Source organism: Jaculus jaculus, chromosome 1 (assembly GCF_020740685.1).
Source record: "Jaculus jaculus isolate mJacJac1 chromosome 1, mJacJac1.mat.Y.cur, whole genome shotgun sequence".
Taxonomy (NCBI): Eukaryota; Metazoa; Chordata; class Mammalia; order Rodentia; family Dipodidae; genus Jaculus; species Jaculus jaculus.
The window spans coordinates 30,721,862-30,742,727 of NC_059102.1; the positions used below are offsets into that span (position 1 = coordinate 30,721,862).

The 20,866-nt window shown below is 41.2% G+C and overlaps 1 protein-coding gene across 2 annotated transcripts in view; it reads right to left on the reverse strand.

The window, feature by feature from the left end:
• Slk (STE20 like kinase) overlaps window positions 1-20,601 on the reverse strand; it is a 69,057-nt gene extending 48,456 nt beyond the window's left edge. The window contains exons 1-2 of one of the 2 annotated variants that reach the window (XM_045149584.1): window positions 20,523-20,601; window positions 20,083-20,262 (exon numbers count right to left, since the gene is read on the reverse strand). In XM_045149584.1, the coding sequence (XP_045005519.1) occupies window positions 20,083-20,232 (150 nt within the window). In that variant the 5' untranslated portion in view covers window positions 20,233-20,262; window positions 20,523-20,601. Of the gene's footprint in view, window positions 1-20,082; window positions 20,344-20,522 lie in introns of those variants that run through there. The other variant, XM_004659374.2, reaches the window with a different exon arrangement.
• Window positions 20,602-20,866: the final 265 nt, after the last annotated feature.

Sequence of the window (20,866 nt, forward strand, 5' to 3'; positions counted from 1 at the left end):
ACCCTACCTTAAAAAAAAAAAAAGAAAAAAAAGTAGTTTCCTTACACCTTCCTGCTCTCACATACTCCCTGCTCCCATACATGCAAAACCTTCTCCACTCTAAGCACTCTATATCAGGATGGTAGTTAGTACATTTACTATAACTGATGAACCCACATTAACACACCACTACCACTTCCAAGACATAGTTTACACTAGGGGTCATTCTCGGTGCTACAGAGTCTACAGGACCCAACAAATGATAATGGCATCGTCCAGCAATGTAATAGAACACTTACCACCCTAAAGATCCTTCATACTCTAGCTATTCATCTCTACCACCCCTATCTACTGCCAATCATTGTTTTACCGTCTCCTTGATTTTGCCTATTCCAGAATATCACATGATTGGATTCATACAGTATGTAGAGACAGTTTATTTGCCCTTTCACCTAATATGGGATATGTTGAGTATTTCCACGTTTTAGCCATTATGAATAAAGTCACTATAAACACTAATGTGCAGGCTTCAGTGTGGATATAGTTTGCAACTCATTGAGCAAAATACCAATCAACATAATGCTACATCATAAGGTCTACTGAGTTCTCTAAGAAACTACCAAAGTGGCTGTACCATTTTGCATCCCTACTAGGATAACCAAGAATTGAAGTAGCTCCATATCCTCATTCAATTTTGGTGTTAGCAGTATAGGTATTCAGTAATCTAATAGGTGTTTCCACCGGTAATTCCCTAAAGATATATGACGTGGACGTCTTCAGTGTTTATTTGCTATTGGCATATCTTCTTTGGTTAAGTAGGTGTGGTGGTTTGATTTCGATGTCCCCCATAAAGTTATGTGTTCTAACTGCTAGGGCCCCAGCTGGTGGGCAATTTGGGAACTGGAGCCTCCTAGAGGTGATGAATTGTAAGGCTGGCTTATGGGTGTTATAGCCAGCTTCCCCTTGCCAGTGTTAGGCTCACTCTCCTGCTGCTGCTGACCAGGAGGTGATGTCCACCTTCTGCTTGTGCCATCTTTTTCCCCTGCCATCATGGAGCTTCCCATTGAGTCTGTAAGCCAAAATCAACCCCTTCTTCCCACAGCTGCTCTTCGTTGGGTGTTTTCTGCCAGTAATGCAAAGCTCACTGCAACAATCAGTATTCCATCTTTTAAATTTTCTAATTATTGAGATTTAAAAGTTGTTTGTAGCTGGGTGTGGTAATGCATGCCTTTAATCCCTGCACTAGGAGGCAGAGGTAGGAGGACTACCATGAGTTTAAAGCCACCCTGAGACTACATAGTTAATTCTAGGTCAGCCTGAGCTACAGTGAAACCCTACCTCAAAAAACCAAAAAGAAAAAAAAAAAAGTTGTCTGTATATTTTATATTTTGGATAAAAATTCTTTGGGAGGGATTTTCTTTTCAAAGCAAGATCTCACTCTAGCCCAGGCTGACCTAGAACTCAACTCTATAGTCCCAGGCTGGCCCTGACCTTGGAACTCACAAGGATCCTCCTACCTCTGACTCTGGGTTTGGATTAAAAGGGTGTACCACCATGCCCAATTCTCTTATTTTAATTAATTTATTTATTTTCAAGCAGAGGGAGAGAGACAAGAGACAGGATAGGTATGCCAGGGCTTCTAGCCACTGCAAACAAACTCCAAATGCATGTGCCACCTTGTGATCTGGCTTTACATGGGTACTGGGTTAATCAAACTCTGGTCATTAAGCTTTTGCAGGAGAGTGCCTTAACTACTCACTGAGCCATCTGTCCAGCACAGTAATTCTTTATCTGATGTCTTTTGCAAATTTGTTCTCCCAGTCTGTAGCTTCTTGCTCTCTTGACACTTTTTTAAAAGTTAACTAAAACGTAAATAATTATGCAGGCCAGGCATGGTGGCACATGACTATAATCCCAGCATTTGGGAGGCAGAGGCAGAAGGATCACTCTAAGTCTGAAGGCTGTATGGTCTACATAGTGAATTCCAGGCCAGTCAGGACAACAAAGCAAGACTCTGTCTTTAAATAACCAATGTTTTATATGCACAGAAGACAATGGTTTTATGCCACCAGCCCAAGTGGGTCAAACTGTTAAGGGTTCAAGTTCTTATTTTTTCCATTTATTAACTGTGTTGCTTACAGCAACTTAAAATTTCACTTTTTGTTTTAGTTCTTTCATAGGCATTTTACCTACACTTCTCGAGGTTATAATGATGATGATAATTCATATTTACCAAGTGAAAAACATATAAATATTTAATATAATGTCTGAAATACATAAGGATTTGAATGTATTAGCCATGATGATGATTATTCTTATTGAATCCTTACAATAATGTCGTGATATTGTCATCCCCCTGCCTCAAAGGAGGATATAAGTAAACTTAGAAGGTAAGTAGGCTTCACCAGTTCATACAGCTAGTAAGAGGCAGAATCAGGATTTATGTCCACACTTATTTCCAAACCTTTTTTTTTTCTTTTCCAGTTTTCTTTCTTTCTTTGCAATAATCATTACTGTTTAAGATGGATTTTTTTTTTTTATCTAACTTTGGAGAAAAGAGTAAATAAATTAGGTATCAGTTTGTATATAAGAATTTCCTCAAAAAAAAAAAAGAAAAGAGCCAGGCGTGGTAGTGCATGCCTTTAATCCCAGCACTTAGGAAGAAGAGGTAGGAGGATCACTGTGAGTTCGAGGCCACCCTGAGACTAGTGAATTCCAGGTAAGCCTGGGCTACAGCAAAACCCTACCTCAAAAAACAAAAAAACAACAACAACAAAAAGAATTTCCTCAATAAATTATTGCTAAATTCTATTTCCACTGGAAAAAATGAAGATAATGATACTACAGTTATAGTTCAAAGAATATGTTTTGGATAAAAAGATAACTAACTATACCTTATCACTCTAGAAGAATCTAATCCATCATATTTTATCAAAACTAGGATGCATTTTAAGATGAGCTATTATTAAAAAAAAAAAAAAAGAGGGAATGGCAGTACATGCCTAAACTACCAGAACTCTGGAGGCTGAGACAGGAGGACTGATGCAAGTTCAAGACCAGCCTGGGCTATATAGTGAGTGCCAGGTCAGACTGAACTACATAGCAAAATCATGTATTTTATAAACATGCTTGCATGCATATGTACGTTCTATTATTTCCTAGTCTGCAAAGGAACAAAACATTGAGTGCTGGAGAGATTGCTCAATGTTAAAGCCACTTGCTTGCAAAGCCTTACAGCCCAAGTTCAATTTCCCAATACCCACGTAAAGCCAGATGCACAAAGTGGTACATGTCTGGAGTTCATTTGCAGCAGCAAGAATCCCTAGCACACCTATTCTGTCTCTCTTTCAAATAAATAAAAATATTTTTAAAGGATTTTTTTCTAAAGTTGCTAATTAAGCTATGTATGCTAATAGTTTATCATCTAATTTTTTTAATATTTGTTTAATTTTTATTTTTATTTATTTAAGAGACAGAGAAAATGGGCATGGCAGGGCCTCTAGCCACTGCAAACAAACTCCAGATGCATACACCACCTTGTACAACTGGCTTACATGGGAACTAGGGAATCTAACCTGGGTCCTTAGGCTTCATAGGCAAGTGCCTTTGCTGCTAAGCCACCTCTCCAGCCCACATCTAGAATTTTTTGTTATACGCTTTACCTTTTCTTTTTAAAAGTATTTTTTTATCTTTCTTTATTTGAGAGTGAGAACAAGAGAAAGGGAGAGAGAGCGAGAGAGAGAGAGAGAGAGAGAGAGAGAGAGAAAGAAAGAGGAAGAGAGGGATAATGGTCACGCCAGGGCTTCCAGCCACTGCAAACGAACTCCAGATGCCCCCTTGTGCATCTGGCTAACGTGGGTCCTGGGGAACTGAGCCTCGAACCAGGGTCCTTAGGCTTCACAGGCAAGCACTTAACCACTAAGCCATCTCTCCAGCCCTACTTTTTACCTTTTGAAAGGGTTTTTGGGAACATATTTAAACTCGTATTGCTATCTATCTATACATCTATTATCCCTGCAAATACATGAAAATTTAAATCTGAATTACTTTTGACTTAGTTAGTTAATGTCTAGGGTTTTCCACGTATTGCCTTCAGGCCACTAAGAGCTTTAGTGATAAGGTTTTTCTGTTGACTGGCTGTCTAGTTTAACAACAGACTCTTGGACTGTAGCCCAGGCTTGCCTCAAGCTAGAGATCCTCCTGTCTTGGCCCCATGAGTTCTGGGATTACTACCAGGCCTCATTCTGGCATTTCTTTTCTTCTTTTCTTTTCTTTTTTTTTTCTTTTTACATGCACGAGTGACAAAGAGTGAACACACACGTGCCAGAGCCTCTTGCTGCTGCAAACTAACATTATTCTTGCACCACTTTTTACATCTGGCTTCGAGGTAGCTTAGGAAGTAAACCCAGGCCATCAGGCTTTGCAAGCAGGTGCCTTTATTGCTGAGTGATCTTCCCAACCCCAGGTCTAGTAGTTTAACTAAACTAAGGACTCCAAACTGCATCCAGGTTTTTTTTTGGGGGGGGGGGTTAGTAGATACTGACTCCCCTTCTGGAGGTAATATGATGAAATTTTCTTGAACTTACCACAGGTAGTAGTAAGAAAAGATGTTTTAGATAACAACTAGGACTCACATTCTTTCCTCAAAAGTTCCTTAAATGGAGCTGGAGAGATGGCTCAGTTGTTAATTGCACTTCCTGCACAAGCATGAAGGCCTGAGGGGGCCTCAGACTGCACGAGTTCAAATCTCCATATCCCATGTAAAAACAGCAGGACATGGCCACGTGTCCCTGTAACCCCAGTTCCACAGGGGAGCAAAGAGATTCTCTGGAGCACTGCAAGCTCAAGAATCAGTTGCAAGAGAGAGAAAGAGAGACTCAAAGCAAGAGCAGGCAGAAGAGCAATGGCGCACATACCCAATTTTCTACTACAGCATATAAAGCATCACAAGGCACATACACACCATACATATACACGTGTATGCACGTACACATGTGCATGTGCACGCACACACACACACAAAGCAAAAATAAAAAAATTTAAGTTCCTTAAATGGCTTACTAAAATATCAAGGAGCTGTAATTTATGACACTGGGGATACATGTGAATTCGCGATATACAGACACAGCTCTATCAATGACTTCCTGGCTAACAATTTTAAGATGGCATTGACAGAAAACACACATTTCTCACTTTCAGACATGCTGAAAACAAAGATCTGTCTCAACTACTGAAATATGCTATTAAGTTTGTCTCCCTTACAAAGATACTACAGTTGAGAACTCATCTTCCTCTGAAACAGAGGAAATAAACAAAGAGAGATCAGCCCTTCTCCCAGCATTTTACAGTAACACTGTGGGAAGAGAGACCAGTGTCCTTAGAAAAGGGGACACTCTCAATATTGGCCCTGGTGAATGGAATAAAAGTTAACCTGAGATAGTATCCAAAGCTCCTTACAGTAACAAGCTCCGACACTATACCGCCATGGACATACTGATTAAACAAGGAAGGTATCATTCTGTGTAACACAACAAACAAATACATTACATGAGAAAACACAGTAGCGCTAGAGGCTGAAGGTATATAGCACAGCGGTACATGGAATGCTGAGCATGTGAGGGGTCCTGGGCTTAATTCCCAGCATCCAAACAAAAAAAGTACACTGCCACTCAAGTTATTGCCTCAAAATAATCTGGTAACTGTCAAAACCTGGTTCTACAGAAATCTAAAACAGCAAAGCTGAAATAAGCACTGGTAATTGGTGGGACCCTGACCTTTACACAACTATAAGGGATGTTTTCAAGTCTTATCTACAGAATAGCTAAAGCATAAAAAAATTTTAATTATTTATTTACTTGCAAGCAGAGAGAGAGAGAGATAATGGATATACTAAGGCCTCTCTCTAGCCACCACACACTAACTCTAGACACATGTGCCATCTTATGCATCTGGCTTTACGTAGGTATGGGGAAATCAAACCCAGGTCATTAGGTTTTGCAGGCAAGTGCCCAAACCACTTACCCATCTCTCCAGCCCAGAAATACTTTATATAAAGTTTTAAAGTGTTTTTAGTTGTTTTTGTGTGGGTCCTGGGGAACTGAATGTATCCTTAAGCTTTGCAGGCAAGTGCCTTAACCACTGAGCCATCTCTTTAGCCCCTTGTTTTATTCTTTTTGATGCAATTGTAAATGGAATTGATATCCTTGCCATTTAATTATTTTCTAGAATTGATTTCTAATAAATGATATGATTTTGTCTTACTTTTAAATATAATTTTTGAAACTTCATGTCTCTGGCTTACATGGGATCTGGAGAGTTGAACATGGGCACTCACTATATAGCCCAGGCTGGTCTTGAACTTGCATCAGTCCTTCTGTCTCAGCCTCCTGAGTTTTGGTAGTATAGGCATGTGCTACCATTCCCCTCTTTTTTTTTTTTTTTAATAATAGCTCATCTTAAAAGGCATCCTAGTTTTGATAAAATATGATGGATTAGATTCTTCTAGAGTGATAAGGTATAGTTATCGTTTTATCCAAAACATATTCTTTGAACTATAACTATAGTATCATTATCTTCATTTTTTTCCAGAAGAGTATATATTGTATGCTTCCTTTTGTAAAAATGGTCTAGAAAAGGCAAAAGTAAAGAAACAGACTATAAGATGTGTTCAAGGGAACGTCTTAGGTATGACAAAATGACGTGAAGCTTGACTATGGCTATTGTTACAAAACAATATAAATTTCAAAAATTTCGTACAAACTTACCAAAATACATTAAAAATGAACAATTAAAATGGGTAATGTATGTAGCATATAAATGGAACATCAAATACATACTTTTTTAAATGGGCAAATGAGTTAAGGAATTTCACAGAGGATAGTCAAACATCAAAAAATGGGACAGAAAGGGCTGGAGAGATTGCTCAGTGGTTAAGGCACTTGCCTGCAAAGCCTAAGGACCCAAGTTCAATTCCCCAGTACCCACATAAGCCAGATGCACAAAGTAGAACATGTGTCTGGAGTTCATTTCCAGTGGCTGGAGGCCCTGGCATGCCCATTCTCTCCTTCCCTCTCTCTCTCTAATAGATAACTATTTTTTTTTTAAGAACATAAAAAGACATTCAACTTCATTAGTGTGGTGGTTTGATTCAAGTGTTTCCCATAAACTTAGGAGTTCTGAATGCTAGGTTCCTAGCTGATGGAGATTTGGGGATTAACACCTCCTGGAGGAGGTGCATTGTTGGGGGCGGTCTTATGGGTGTTATAGCCTGTTTTCCCATGCCAGTGTTTGGCCCATTCTCCTGTTCCTGTTGTCCACCTGATGTTGGCCAGGGGGTGATGTCCACCCTCTGCTCATGCCATCATTTTCCCTGCCATCATGGAGCTTCCTCTTAAGCCTGCAAGCCAAAATAGACCTCTTTCTCCCAGAAGCTGCTCTTGGTTGGGTGATTTCTACCAGCAATGTGAACCGGACTGCAAAACTTAGTAGTCAGGAAATAGAGATAAAACCATCCGTGCTCAACAGAACAGCAATATAAAACATTAAGTAGTTCATAGCAAGTATTGTAAGGACACTGGGTAACAGGGAAAATGCTCAGCTACGGCTGAGTGTGTCCCAAACCTCATGAGTTGGAACCTAATCCCCAAATTCATATGGAATGGCATTTGGAGGTGAGACTTTGAGGAGGTGACAGGGTCATGAGGACTCTGCCCTCATGGATTAATGGGTTAGTGAAGGAGTAGTTGTATCATAAAAGCAAACTGGCAAATTTACTCTGGTCTCCATGTGGTGTTCTCTGCTATACAATATGATAAGAAGGCCCTCACCACATGTTGAACAGATGTTGGCACAAAGTTCTTAGACAACACTGCCTCTGTTCCATAAGCCAAATAAACCTCTATTCTTTATAAATTCCCCAGTCTATGGCATTTAGTTATAGAAATAGAAAATGAAGCCAGACATGGTGGCGCACACCTTTAATCCCAGCACTTGGGAGACAGAAGTAGGAGGATCACCATGAATTCAAGGACACCCTAAGACTACCGAGTGAATTCCAGGTCAGCCTGGACTACAGCTAGACCCAACCTCTAAAAAAAAAAAAAAAGAAAAGAAAAGAAACAAACAAAAGAAAGAGGTAGAAAATTAACTAAAACATTTTTTACTGGGCTACAGTGAGACCCTGCCTTGAACAAACAAACAAAAAAAAAAAAAAGAATATATGTAGAGAAAGGAAGAGGGGAGGATACTTAATAGGTTGATATTGTATATATGTAACTACAATGATTGTAATGGGGAGGTAATATGATGGAGAATGGAATTTCAAATGGGAAAGTGTGGGGGTGGGGAGGGAGGGAATTACCATGGGATATATTTTATAATCATGGAAAATGTTAATAAAAATTAAATTTAAAAAAAAATGGGCCTTGGGCTGGAGAGATGGCTTAGTGGTTAAGTGCTTGCCTGTGAAGCCTAAGGACCCCGGTTCGAGGCTCGGTTCCCCAGGTCCCACGTTAGCCAGATGCACAAGGGGGCGCACGCCTCTGGAGTTCGTTTGCAGAGGCTGGAAGCCCTGGCGCGCCCATTCTCTCTCTCTCCCTCTATCTGTCTTTCTCTCTGTGTCTGTCGCTCTCAAATAAATAAATTAATTAATTTAAAAAAAATGAGCCTAGAAAACAAAAATAAAAATAAAAAATAAATAAAATAAAGTACAAATAAAAATTAAAAAAAAAGAATATAGGGTAGGGGATTTAGCTCAGTGGGTGAGCACTTGCCTAGCAAGCACAAGGCCCTGGGTTCAGTCCTCAGCACTGAAATAAAAAAAAGAATAAAAGAATATAAATAAGGGGCTGGGGAGAGGCCCCTGTGGCTAAAGGTGCTTGCTCAGAAAGCCCACTAACCAAGATTCAGGTCCCCAGCACCCATATAAGGCCAACTGCAAAGTGGCACATTCATCTGTGGCAATGGCAGGTAGAGTCAGAAGAACTCCTGCAAAGCTCTCAGGCCAGCCAGCAAATAACAAGATAAATAATAATTAAAATAACACCTGGAAGGCTGGAAAGATGGCTCAGCAGTTAAAGGTGCTTGTTTGTAAAGCCTGATGGCCCAGGGTTTGATTCCCCAGCACTCACGTAAAGCCAAACTCACAAAATGTCACATGTGTCTGGAGTTCAGTTGCAGTAGCAAGAGGCCCCGGCATATCCACTCTCATTCTCTCTCTCTTCTTAGAAATAAGTCTATGGCCATACCACCCTAAACACACCTGCTCTCATCTGATCTCAGAAACTAAGCAGGGTCAGGCCTGGTTAGTACTTGGATGGAAGACCTATCTCAAGGTGAAAGGAGATAACCAACACCCCAAGGTGATCTCTGACCTCCACACATACACCATGGCACACACACATCTATACACACAAATTTCAGCACCTGGGAAGTAGAAGGAGGAACACTGTGACTGAATTTGAGGCCAGCCTAGCCTATACAGCAAATTCCAAACTGGCCTAAACTATACAAGGAAACTTGTGTGTTGCAGTCAGGTTTGCACTGCAGGCATAAATCACCCAACCAAGAGCAAATTTTGGGCAAAAAGGGTTTATTTTGGCTTACAGACTCAAGAGAAAGCTCCATGATAGCAGGGAAAATGATGGCATGAGCAGGGAGTGAACATCACCTCCTGGCCAACACCAGATGGATAATAGCAACAGGAGAGTATGCCAAATACTGGCAAGGGGAGACTGGCTTTAATATCCATAAGCTCAACCCCAACAATACTCTGCCTGCAAGAGGTGTTAATTCCCAAATATCCATCACCTGGGGACCTAGCATTCAGAACACCTAAGTTTATGGGGGACACCTAAATCAAACCATGACATTCCACCCGTGGCCTTCATAAACTGATAACAATACATGATGTAAAATGTAATGTATTCAGTCCAACTTTAAGAGTCCCCATAGTTTTTATCAATCCCAATGATGTTCAAACATCCCCATAATCCAAGGTCCTTTAACTGAGCCATAACACCAAAAAAAAAAAAAAAAAAAAAAAAAAACTTCAAAAAAACCCATAATGGCACAGAATAAACATTCACACTGCAAAGGATGGCATTGGGCATAGCAAAGAAATAGTCAACAAATACAAGATTTAAACTGGGCAAACATCAAACTCTATAGCTCCAAGCCCAACAACTCTAGTTAGTGAAAACTCTCCAAGTCCAATAATTCTAACCAGCAACAAGTTTCTGGAGTTCCAATTCCACCCCTCCAGCCAGCTACTCACAGTCCTGGAAAACATCAGATACCAGCAGCTCTCCTTAGCAGCCGTATGGTGGTCCCAGCATCTCCACTGGGGGTCCACTGCAACCCATGGTAAGGTATCAAAAGATAATAAAAACAACCTCTAGAAAGCTGAAAGCAGTGGTCTATGCTCATAATCCCAACAGAATTCATAATCCAGAAGGCAGTGGCAGGAGGATCCAGAGTTCAAGGCCCCACTTTGCTACATAAGACCTTATCTCAAGCAACAATGATCACTAGATCTCTGTTCTATGCAACCAGGAGGTGGAAATGATAAACAGGAAATGGGAAATAGGAAACGGACACCATGAGTCGAATGAGTGCATGTTTTGGACTTGTTTAAGTATCTGTTAGACATCCAAGAAGAAATGCCAGCATGTGCACCTCTGCACATACTTGTGCCTATACCACACATACTCTACACACATGACATACATGAAAAAAGTAAATAAGGTAGAGTGATTGAAGAAGACACCAATACTGACTTCTGGCCTCTGCATGCACATGCCTGCACAAACACAGGCATGCATACTGCACATATACACAAAAAATTACAGAAAAATATTTTGAAACAATTCTATATGTCACGTATGTCATTATAAAAAGATATTCAAGCTGGGTGTGGTGGTACACACCTTTAATCCCAGCACTCAGGAGGCAGAGGATCACCCTGAGTCTACATAGTGAATTCCTGCAGCCTGGGCTAAAGTGAGACCCTACCTCAAAAAAAAAAAGATAAAATATATGCACAGATAAGAAGGTTCAATATCAAAGAGATGTTAATATTCCCAATGTTGATTTACATATTCAATAAAATTGCTCAAAAAAAATCGTCATTGAACATAATCAAGGTAATTCTAAATTTTACATGGAAGTGCTAAGAGCCAGGACATAAAGAGGAAAATAAAGAGGAAGTACTACTACAGCAAGAACTTATTTCAATGCTTTCCTAAGTAAGAAGGAAGATACTGGTACAGGAACAGACAGTAAACTGCTGAAGAGAATAAAGACTGCAGAAAGTCACATGTTATACAACAGACAAGATACTGCAAAGTAATAAAATTACAACACACCACACCCTACTTAGGGAAAAATACTGAATAGTTCTGGAACAACTAGCTATAATTATGAGGAAAAAATGAAACTGGACTTCAGCTTCACACTATATAAAAAGATCAACTTTAGATAAAATGCAGACCTGTTAATGCTTTTAGAAGGTAAAATATGAGATTATCTTCATGACCTTGAATTAGGAAAGACTGTTGGAAACAAAAAACGAAAAAAAAAATACATTAAAAAGGTAAGAACTAGCCAAGTGTGGTAGCTCACACCTATAATCCCAGGTCTCAGGAGGCTGGACGAGTTTAAGGCCAGCCTGGGGTTACAGAGTGAGTTCCAGATCGGCCTACTCTAGAGTAAGATGTGCTATCTCAAAAAAAAAAAAAAAAAAAAAAATTAAGCCAGTTGTGGTGGCACACGCTTTTAATCCCAGCAGTTGGGAGACAGAGGTGGGAGGATCACTGTGGGTCCGAGGCCATCCTGAGACTACATAGTGAATTCAAGGTCAGCCTGGGCTAGAGTGAGAACCTACTTCAAAAAAATAATTAAAAAACAAAAACAAAAATTTATATCAACATTTGGGAGGCTGAAGTAGTGAGATTGTTTTGAGTTCAATGCCATACTGGGGTACAATAAGACCCTTTCTCAAAAAATAAATAATTAGGGCTGCAAAGATGGCTTAGCAGTTAAGGTGCTTCCCTGCAAAGCCAAAGGACCCAGGTTCAGTTCCCCAGAACCCACGTAAGCCAGTTGCACAGGCATCTGGAGTTTGTTTGCAGTGGCTGGAGGCCCTGGCACGCCTATTCTCTCTCAATTCCTCTCTCTCAAATAATAAATTATATTTTAAAATTAAATAAATAAAATAATTCATTTAAAAAATAAAAGTAAGGGAAGAGAGGATGGAGAGATGGCTCAGTGGTTAAGGTGCTTACCTGCAAAACCTAACAACCCAGGTTTGATCCCTAGTACCCACGTAAACCTAGATGCACAAAAAGGCACAATACATCTGGAGTTCATTTACAGTGGCTGGATGCCCTGGCATGACCATTCTGTCTCTCTTCTCTCACTCTCTGCTTACAAATAAATAAAAACATAAAACAAACTAGGAAAGAAAACTGAAAATTTTTACTATATTAAATAACATTAATTTACTGTGGAAGAAGGTTTAAAAAAAAAAAAAACTGAGCCCAGGCGTGATGGTACTCATACCTTCAATTCCAGTACTTAAGAGGCAGAGGTAGAAGGATCTCAGTGAATTCGAGGTCAGCTTGAGACTACAGTGAATTCCAGGTCAACCTGGGCTACAATGAGACCTACCTCAAAAAAGGGGGTGCTGGCTTAGCGATTAAGGCATTTGCCAGCAAAGCCAAAGGACCCAGGCTCGATTCCCCAGTACCCACATAAAGCCAGATGCACAAAGTGGTGCTTGAATCTAGAGTTTATTTGCAGTGGCTAGAGGCCATGTCACACCCATTCTGCCCCCCCCATGTCTGTCTGTCTGTCTCTGTCTCTCTCTCTCTCTACTTGCAAGTAAGTAAATATGGTTTTGGGGGGTTGGGGGTTTGGTTTTTCAAGGTAGCATCTCTAGCCCAGGCTGACCTAGAATTCACTATGTAGTCTCAAGGTGGCCTCGAACTCACAGCGATCCTCCTACCTCTGCCTCCCAAGTGCTGGGATTAAAGGCATGCACCACTACGCCCGACTATAAATATGTTTTTAAAAGGGGGGGGACCATATATTAATGCTACTCTCACTTTGGGTTAGAGAAGCTTCTCTTTTCAGATGGCAGTGACCTCTGGGATGACTCAAAAGGCACTATAGTGCTGAGAAGTGACAGAGGAGGGCTCAGCACTGAAACAGCTCTATCAGACCTTCCAAGGCTCAGGGTCCAATGTGGAAGAGGTGGTGGAAAGAACACAAGAGCCAAAGGAAGGGAACGGCTCCCTACAGTGCACTCTTCCAGACACAAAATGTCCTGGATATCCTTGACCTCGCAGTGCCTGGCACTACCTACACAAGACTATCAGAATAAGAGGAAAGGATGATGACATCAAAATAAAAGAGAGACTGATTGAGAGGGGGAGGGGATATGATGACAAATGGAGCTGTAAAAGGGAAAGCAGGGGAGAGAGAATTATCATAGTGTATTTTCCATAATTATGAAAGTAGTCAATAATTAAAAAAAAAAAATAAGGGGAGCTGGAGAGATGGTTAGCAGTTAAGGTGCTTGCCTACAAAGCCAAAGGACTCAGGTTTGATTTCCCAGTACCCATGTAAAGCCAGATGCATGAGGTGGCGATAAAGCCAGATGCACAAGGTGGCACATGGTTTGGAATTCATTTGCAGTGGCTAGAGGCCTTGGCATGCCCATTCTCTGTCTCTTTCTTTCTTTCTCTCCCTCTCCCTCCCTCCCTCCCCCCCCCTCTCTCAAATAAATAAAATATTTTTTAAAAATGCTTTGGGGACAGTTTCTTAGCTTTTTAATTTTTCTTTCTAGTGGGCTTTGTAAGAGGGTAGAAGCAGTCCTTTTTTGAGTATGTTAAATTTTAAGTTTCAGGTGACATGTAAAACCGTTTTTTAAGATTTTTCTCAAAGATTTGAAAAGCTACTAGCCAGGATTGTGGTGCAATAAGATATAATGTTTTTCCTGTAAAAATTTAAGTGTGTGTGTAGAGTTAAGAAGCTATTGTACATTTATGATTTAATAAAATAATTCAAAAGTTAAAAATCAAGAAGGGGCTAGGGAGAGGTACAGCAGTTAAAGGTGCTTGTTTGCAAAGCCTGTCAGTCTGGGTTCAATTCCCTAGCCATCCCCATAAAGCCAGACGCAGAAAGTGGTGCATGTGTCTGGTGTTCATTTGCAGTGACAAGCGACTCCAGAATGTTCATATTCTGTCATCTGCAAATTAAATTTGTGTTTAAAAAGTCAAGAATTCGTGGACTAGAGAGATGACTCAGTGGTTAAGGCACTTGCCAAGAAAGCCTAACGACCCAGGTTCAATTCCCCAGTACCCACATAAAGCCAGATGCAAAGTGGCACATAAATGTGGAGATTGTTTGCAGCGGCTGAAGGCCCTGGTGTACCCATTCTGTTTCTCTCTTTCCCTCTCCCTCTCCCTCTCTCCCTCTCTCCCTCCCTCTCCCTCCCTCTCCCTCTCTCTCTCTTTCTCTCTCTCATTCTCTTTCTTTCTCTGTCGGTCTCTAATAAATAAAAAAGCATAAATCTTTAATAAAAAAATATGTTTTAAATTTTTTTTTTAATCAAGAATTCTGGGGCTGGAGGGTTAAGGCGATTGCCTGAAAAGCCAAAGGACTCAGGTTTGATTCCCCAGGACCCACATTACCCAGATGCACAAGGGGGCACATGCATCTGGAATTCCTTTGCAGTGGACCTGGTGTGCCCATTCTCAGTCTCTATTTCTCTCTCCCCCTCTTTCTCTGTCAAATAAATAATTTTTTTTTTTTAATTCTGATGGGCTGGAGAGATGGCCTATCAGTTAAGGGCCCTGCCAAAAGACCCAGGTTCAATTCTCCAAGACCCATGTAAGCCAGATGCACAAGGTGGTACATGCATCTGGAGTTCATTTGCAGTGGCTGGAGGCCCTGGCATGCTCATTCTCTATTCCCCCCCCCCCATCAAATAAATAATTTTTTAAAAAATCAAGGATTCTTTTAAGACACTTTAGTAAAAATGAAAAGACAAGTCACTGAATGAGAATTTATTTATAAAAATAGCCTTCAAGTGGCAAAATTCACTACATATTTACACATACGCATGCATTTATATCATACATATATGACATATAAGCAAGAAAATGGCACCAATAGGAAAACAAGGAGAATTTTTAAAAAGAAATTCAAGTTACCAATAAATATACTAAAAGAATTCACTATGGGCTAGGAGAAATGGCTTAGCAGTTAAGGTGCTTGCCTGCAAAGCCTAAGGACTCCCCAGTATCCACATAAGCCAGATGTACATGGTGGCACATGTGTCTGGATTTCATTTGCAGTGGCTGGAGACTCTGGCATGCCCATATTCTCTATATATCTGCTTCTTTCTCTCTCCCTCTCTCTCAAATAAATAAGGAAAGAATTCATTATTAGTAAGAGAAAGGTAAATATAACATACCATCAGATTGTCAAAAATTCTATCAATACCAAATGTAGACAAGAATGCAGAGCAATAATATTTCCTTATACAACCAAGTGGAATATCAAGTGATTTAGTTTGTTATCATCTAATAAAGTTATATACTCTGTAACACAGCAATTCTACTCCAGCACTATCTACAACATTCAAGAGCTGCAAATATGTCCATTAATAATGGCTACTATTAATAATAAAATATGACCATTCATAATATAATGGTAAATAACTGATACTATATTAATACTAGGGAATGCTATGCAATAATGAAAATGAACTAAATCACTCCGTGATAACAAAGATAAAAATAACAAACATATTGGTTTTTACAAGGGAGAAAACAACAGAATGTACTCAGTATGATTTCATTTTTATAAAGTTCAAGTTCATACAAAATTAATGTTTAGAGATACATACCTAGATGGTAAACTATAAATCAAATAAATTAATAACTTAATGAGACTATCTGGTGTGTTGCCAGAATTCCTTAACCTCGATATTCCTCATGTATTACTCTCTGCTAAATGTACAGATGTTTCTGTTCTTTTCAATCCAAAAATTAAATATTTCAGTATTTTTTTAAAAAACACACATCCATTAGTCATCATAAAAATACTGCTTTCATCCAGCACACAGCCTTCAACTGCTTTAATAGATAAAATGACTTTCTAGATATTCAATTCAAAACATATTTTGCTATTCCCTTTTGTGTTAAAAATATTTAAAAACCAAAGATAAAACAGAATAAAGGATGTTAGAGAACTTTATTTATGTCAAATAACACTACATTAAAAAGAAAATAAACCAGGCATGGTGGCGCATGCCTTTAATCCCAGCACTCAAGAAGCAGAAGGAGGAGAATAGCCATGAGTTCGAGGCCACCTTGAGACTACATAGTGAATTCCAGGTCAGCCTGGGCCAGAGTGAGACCCTACCTCGAAAAAAATAAAATAAAATAAAATACGTCGCCAGGCAATGTGGCGTATGCCTCTAATCCCAGCACTCAGAAGGCAGAGGTAGGAGGATCACCAGGAGTTCAAGGCCACCCTGAGACTTCATAGTGAATTCCAGGTTAGCCTTGGCTAGAGTGAGACCCCACCTCAAAAATCCAAAAAGAAAATAAATCGAGGCTGGAGAGATGGCTTAGCAGTAAAGGCATTGTCTGCAAAACCTATCGACTCAGATTCAATTTCCCCAGTACCCACAAAAGTCAACTGCACAAAGTGGCACATGCTTCTGTAGTCTGAAGTGGCTACAGGCCCTAGTGCACCTATTCTCTCTCTTCTCTGTATTTTTCTCCCTCTGCTTGCAAAAAAAAAAAGTAAATATTTTAAAAATTAAAAAAAAGTAATTGACTGGGGATATGACTCGATGGTCAAAGATACTTGCTTGCAAAGCCTAACACTTGCAAACCCCGACCACCCAGGGTTTGACTCCCCACTACCCATGTAAATTTAGATATATAAAGTGGGACATGCATCTGGAGTTTGTTTGCAGTACAGAAAGAACTGGAAGGCGTGCACACGCGTGCTCTCACACACACACTTTGTCTCTCTCACAAATAAATAAATCTATTAAAAAAGTAAGAAAATAAATCTAAAATCATGAAGATTCCTGAAGAACTGTGTAAAGCTCGTCTGAGTGAAAACAGCACAGCCATGTGATGGGGAGATAATTCAAATTAACTACACATGAGTTCCTACTTACAATTTAATCTCTGTAGCAATTAATGATAGGTAAAATCAAATTTAGCAATAGTTTTCATTGTACACTATCACCTATGACACCTTTCTTGTCTATATAAGAAAATTTACAACTTCCCTCATATACACTTACAACTTCTAGGGAATCCTGAAAAGCAAACACTTTTAGGGAAAAAAAAGCCAAAAAGGCCAGTTTTTCTTTAAAACAAAGAAAAACTAACTCCTCAGAAGCAAGTGCAAAAACCCACATTCTTCAGTATCATACCTAAGCATAGCATCAAGCCCAAAGAAATGATCCCAGACACAAGATTGTAGTGATGAACTACATACATGGAGTTAATCTGCAATTTTTAGAAACATTTCAACTGACACTTCACTACTGGACACATGTTTACACTTTGTTACACTAGAGCGAAACCACACAATCTGCCTTGTCCCATCCCATCCCATGTTTTGCTTCTATGACCTCTAAATGTAGTAACAGTCCTTTCTACCATCTACCGAACCCTTCCTAGGTGATTTCTATTTGCATTCATCCTCTGGCCCTCATGCGCTGGATGAGTAGGCCTTACTGATGAGGAAAGGCAGTCACGGAACAAACAGATAACTTGCCCAAGGTCACCAGCCACCACTGAGTGAGGGAGCCAAAAAATATTCTGACTCCAGAGTCTAAGTTCTTAATACTATGCTGTTTGTATTTGATAGAACATATTGACGCCATGAAAACTGCCCCTAATCACCCACCACCTCTCACTACAAGATTCCAGGTGCCTTGCAGATTTCTGCCTTTCCTCCCTAACTGCATATTCATTAAATAGTACATAAACGTTTAAGGAAACTTATGGTTTTACAGCTGTGAAAATGGAGGTCCTGAGAAGCTAAGTGTTTTGTCCATGACCACAATACGAGCTATGACAGCCAATATAAAAACACAACTCTTCACTAAGAGTGACTGTACCATGAGCCATTCATCTTACAGGACTACCTCTTGCTGAAACCACACTCTATGTTCCATACCAAAAATTGAAGTTTGCTTTGCTGACTTTCAATAGCACTCATACGAAGATAACATGCACTTTCATTTCAACAATTGTACAAAGAAATACATGGGTGTGCTAAGAAACGGACCCCAATGCATGTACCAACTTTGGGCTATAATGTGATAAATATGAGCATATCAACCGGGCAATGACAGGTGCCGTACTAGTCAGGTGAACAAGGAGTTTCAAGAGCAAATAGATTTTTCACACTAGACAAAGAATGAGGACTGGAATTTTTAAGAGATGCATCCAAAGCCTGGCAAGGGTAGAAGGAGAATGGGGCTTAAAGTAGGAAAAATGCCATCAAGTCTAACAATGGATGTTAAAGTAAAAAATAGACCTGAGTTCAAGTCTACATTGTGACTCACAGTTAACTGTGGACAATTTCCATGCCTCAGTGACCTCTCTTCATAAATGAAATGTGTTGCGGAAGACGAGGTGGAAAGAATGTAAGCGCCAGAGGATGGAGATGAATGTTTTGGAACACTGTCTTCTGGACATTAAGTGGCTATTGTATTCACAATCTCACAGTGACTGTCAATACCTGCACAAGACATGCAGAAAACTGGGCCATCAACATTTCATCACTGATGATGGAGGATGGCAAGGAAAAAAAAAAAGAAAGACATATAAATAGAGAAGGGCCTTACCTGGAAAGAACAGGTTCAGTAGAAGGGTGATGAAGAAGGGTGACAAAAGAAGGTAAAATCGGAGAGGATCCTGATCAAAAATATATTATGTACATGCATGAAAAATGTCAATTAAAAAGTTTAAAAAATAAGCTGGGCGTGGTGTAACATGCTTTTAATCCAGCACTTGGGAGGCAAAGGTAGGAGGATCACAGTGAGTTTGAGGCCAGCCTGAGAGTACACAGTGAATCCCCAGATCAGCCTGGGCTAGAGTGAGACCCTACCTCGATAAACCAAAAAGTTTCAAAAAAGTAGTAAGTGAAATGTGGATACTACTACTGACCTACCCACCTTCCAGGATTTGTATGAGGACAAACTGTATGAACGTGCTTAAAAACTGAAAAGTCTTGTATTTACTTGTGTTTTCACCTCTAGGCAACCCTGTGGGTCATTCCCTTAAACTGTGTTTCATAAAAACCTCACCCTTCAGGAAGAAAATATTCCGATGACATCATTCACACGTTCCTTAGGAAACTGCAAACAGTTAATATTAACACCTTCAGGTAGAAACATCAAACCTCTTTTCTGATGAAATAAATATGTGCGTGAGCATCTTTTTAATTCCTCAAGCACTAGTCAGTATTGACTTCCAGCACAATGTTTATGATATTTAGAAGCTAATACGAGACGCAGAGATTTTCTGCCAGAAATATCATTCCATTTTACAGGTGGCCAAGCAACCAACTTAACAGAGCGCAAGTGGGCAATCACTTTGTCCTTGACCACTAGAGACTGGGTATGTATTAGCTATAGCTTTATCTATTATATGCCTTGGTCTCCAAAAAGTTTACCGTTTTTCGTAGAAGCATGCGTGCAAACGCAGTTAGGAAACAAACGGAAAACACAGCGAAAAGTACGAGTTTCCAACCGAGGGCTACAACCGTCGGCCCTTCCCATAAATTACACCCATTCCTTTTGAAGTTTGACAGTGCAGACTGTGCAATCATCCCTCTTTAAACGACACCCAGGCCCCGCCGTGTCCACCCCGAAGCCCTTGCAGCCTGAGCTAACCCCCTGGGAAGACAAGGAAAGTTGCTGCAATGTACTAAGAAGTCAAAAAGACCGGGCAGGAGACAGGAAAGGGACGTGGGACGGGCGAGGAGTCCTCGTGCCACTCCGGGCCCGCGGCTGCTTTATGTCCCAAGAGCAACTTCCCGTCTTTTCTCCTTTCTTACCTTGTACACTTTCCCAAAGGCTCCGTCCCCCAATTCTCCTATAATCTCCCAAAACTCTTCGGGGTTCAGATCCCTCTTCACATGTTCGTACTGCTTCTTCTTCTTCTCGCTGCCCAACTTGAAGATCTTACGGAAATTGAAGAAGGACATTTTTTTTTTCCTTCCAACAGAGTTCCCGGACTGGAAACGACAATAATAAAAATGAAAATGTATATATAAAGGCACAGTTTGCCGTGCCTGCTCTCGGCGGCAGGGCGCGGGGGGTCCCCGACGACTCGCTCCCGCCGGGCGGTCCCGGGAGAAGGCGGGGCTGCGACTTGGCTCGGGCCGGGCCGGGCCACGGGAGGCCGCGCGGACGGCCGTCCCCGAGCCGAGCCGAGCCGCGCCGAGAGCCGCGCCGCGCGCTGGGCGCCCGGCCCCGCGGGCCCCGGGGACCGCACCTGCCCGCGACGCTCGTCGCCACACGCCCGGCTCGCAGCGGCGGCCGCGGGCGCCCTTAGGCCCGTGTCACCGCGAAGTCTTTTCAAGGGGCGGCGGCCACTCCGGGCGCCGCCGCGGCGAGGCCGAGCTCTGTGGGCCTCAGGTCCCCGAGTCTCCTCGGCGTTCGTCGGCTCCCGCGGCGCGAGGCCCGCGCGTCCCCTCGGCTCTGGGGCGCCGCCGCTGCCGCCGCCGCCGCCGCCGCCGCCGCCGCAGCCTCGCTCCCCGGGCCGCAGCCCACACAGCCTCGACCTGGAGCGCGCGCCGGCGCCGACGCCGATCCGCAACGCGCCCGCGCTCCCCGGCC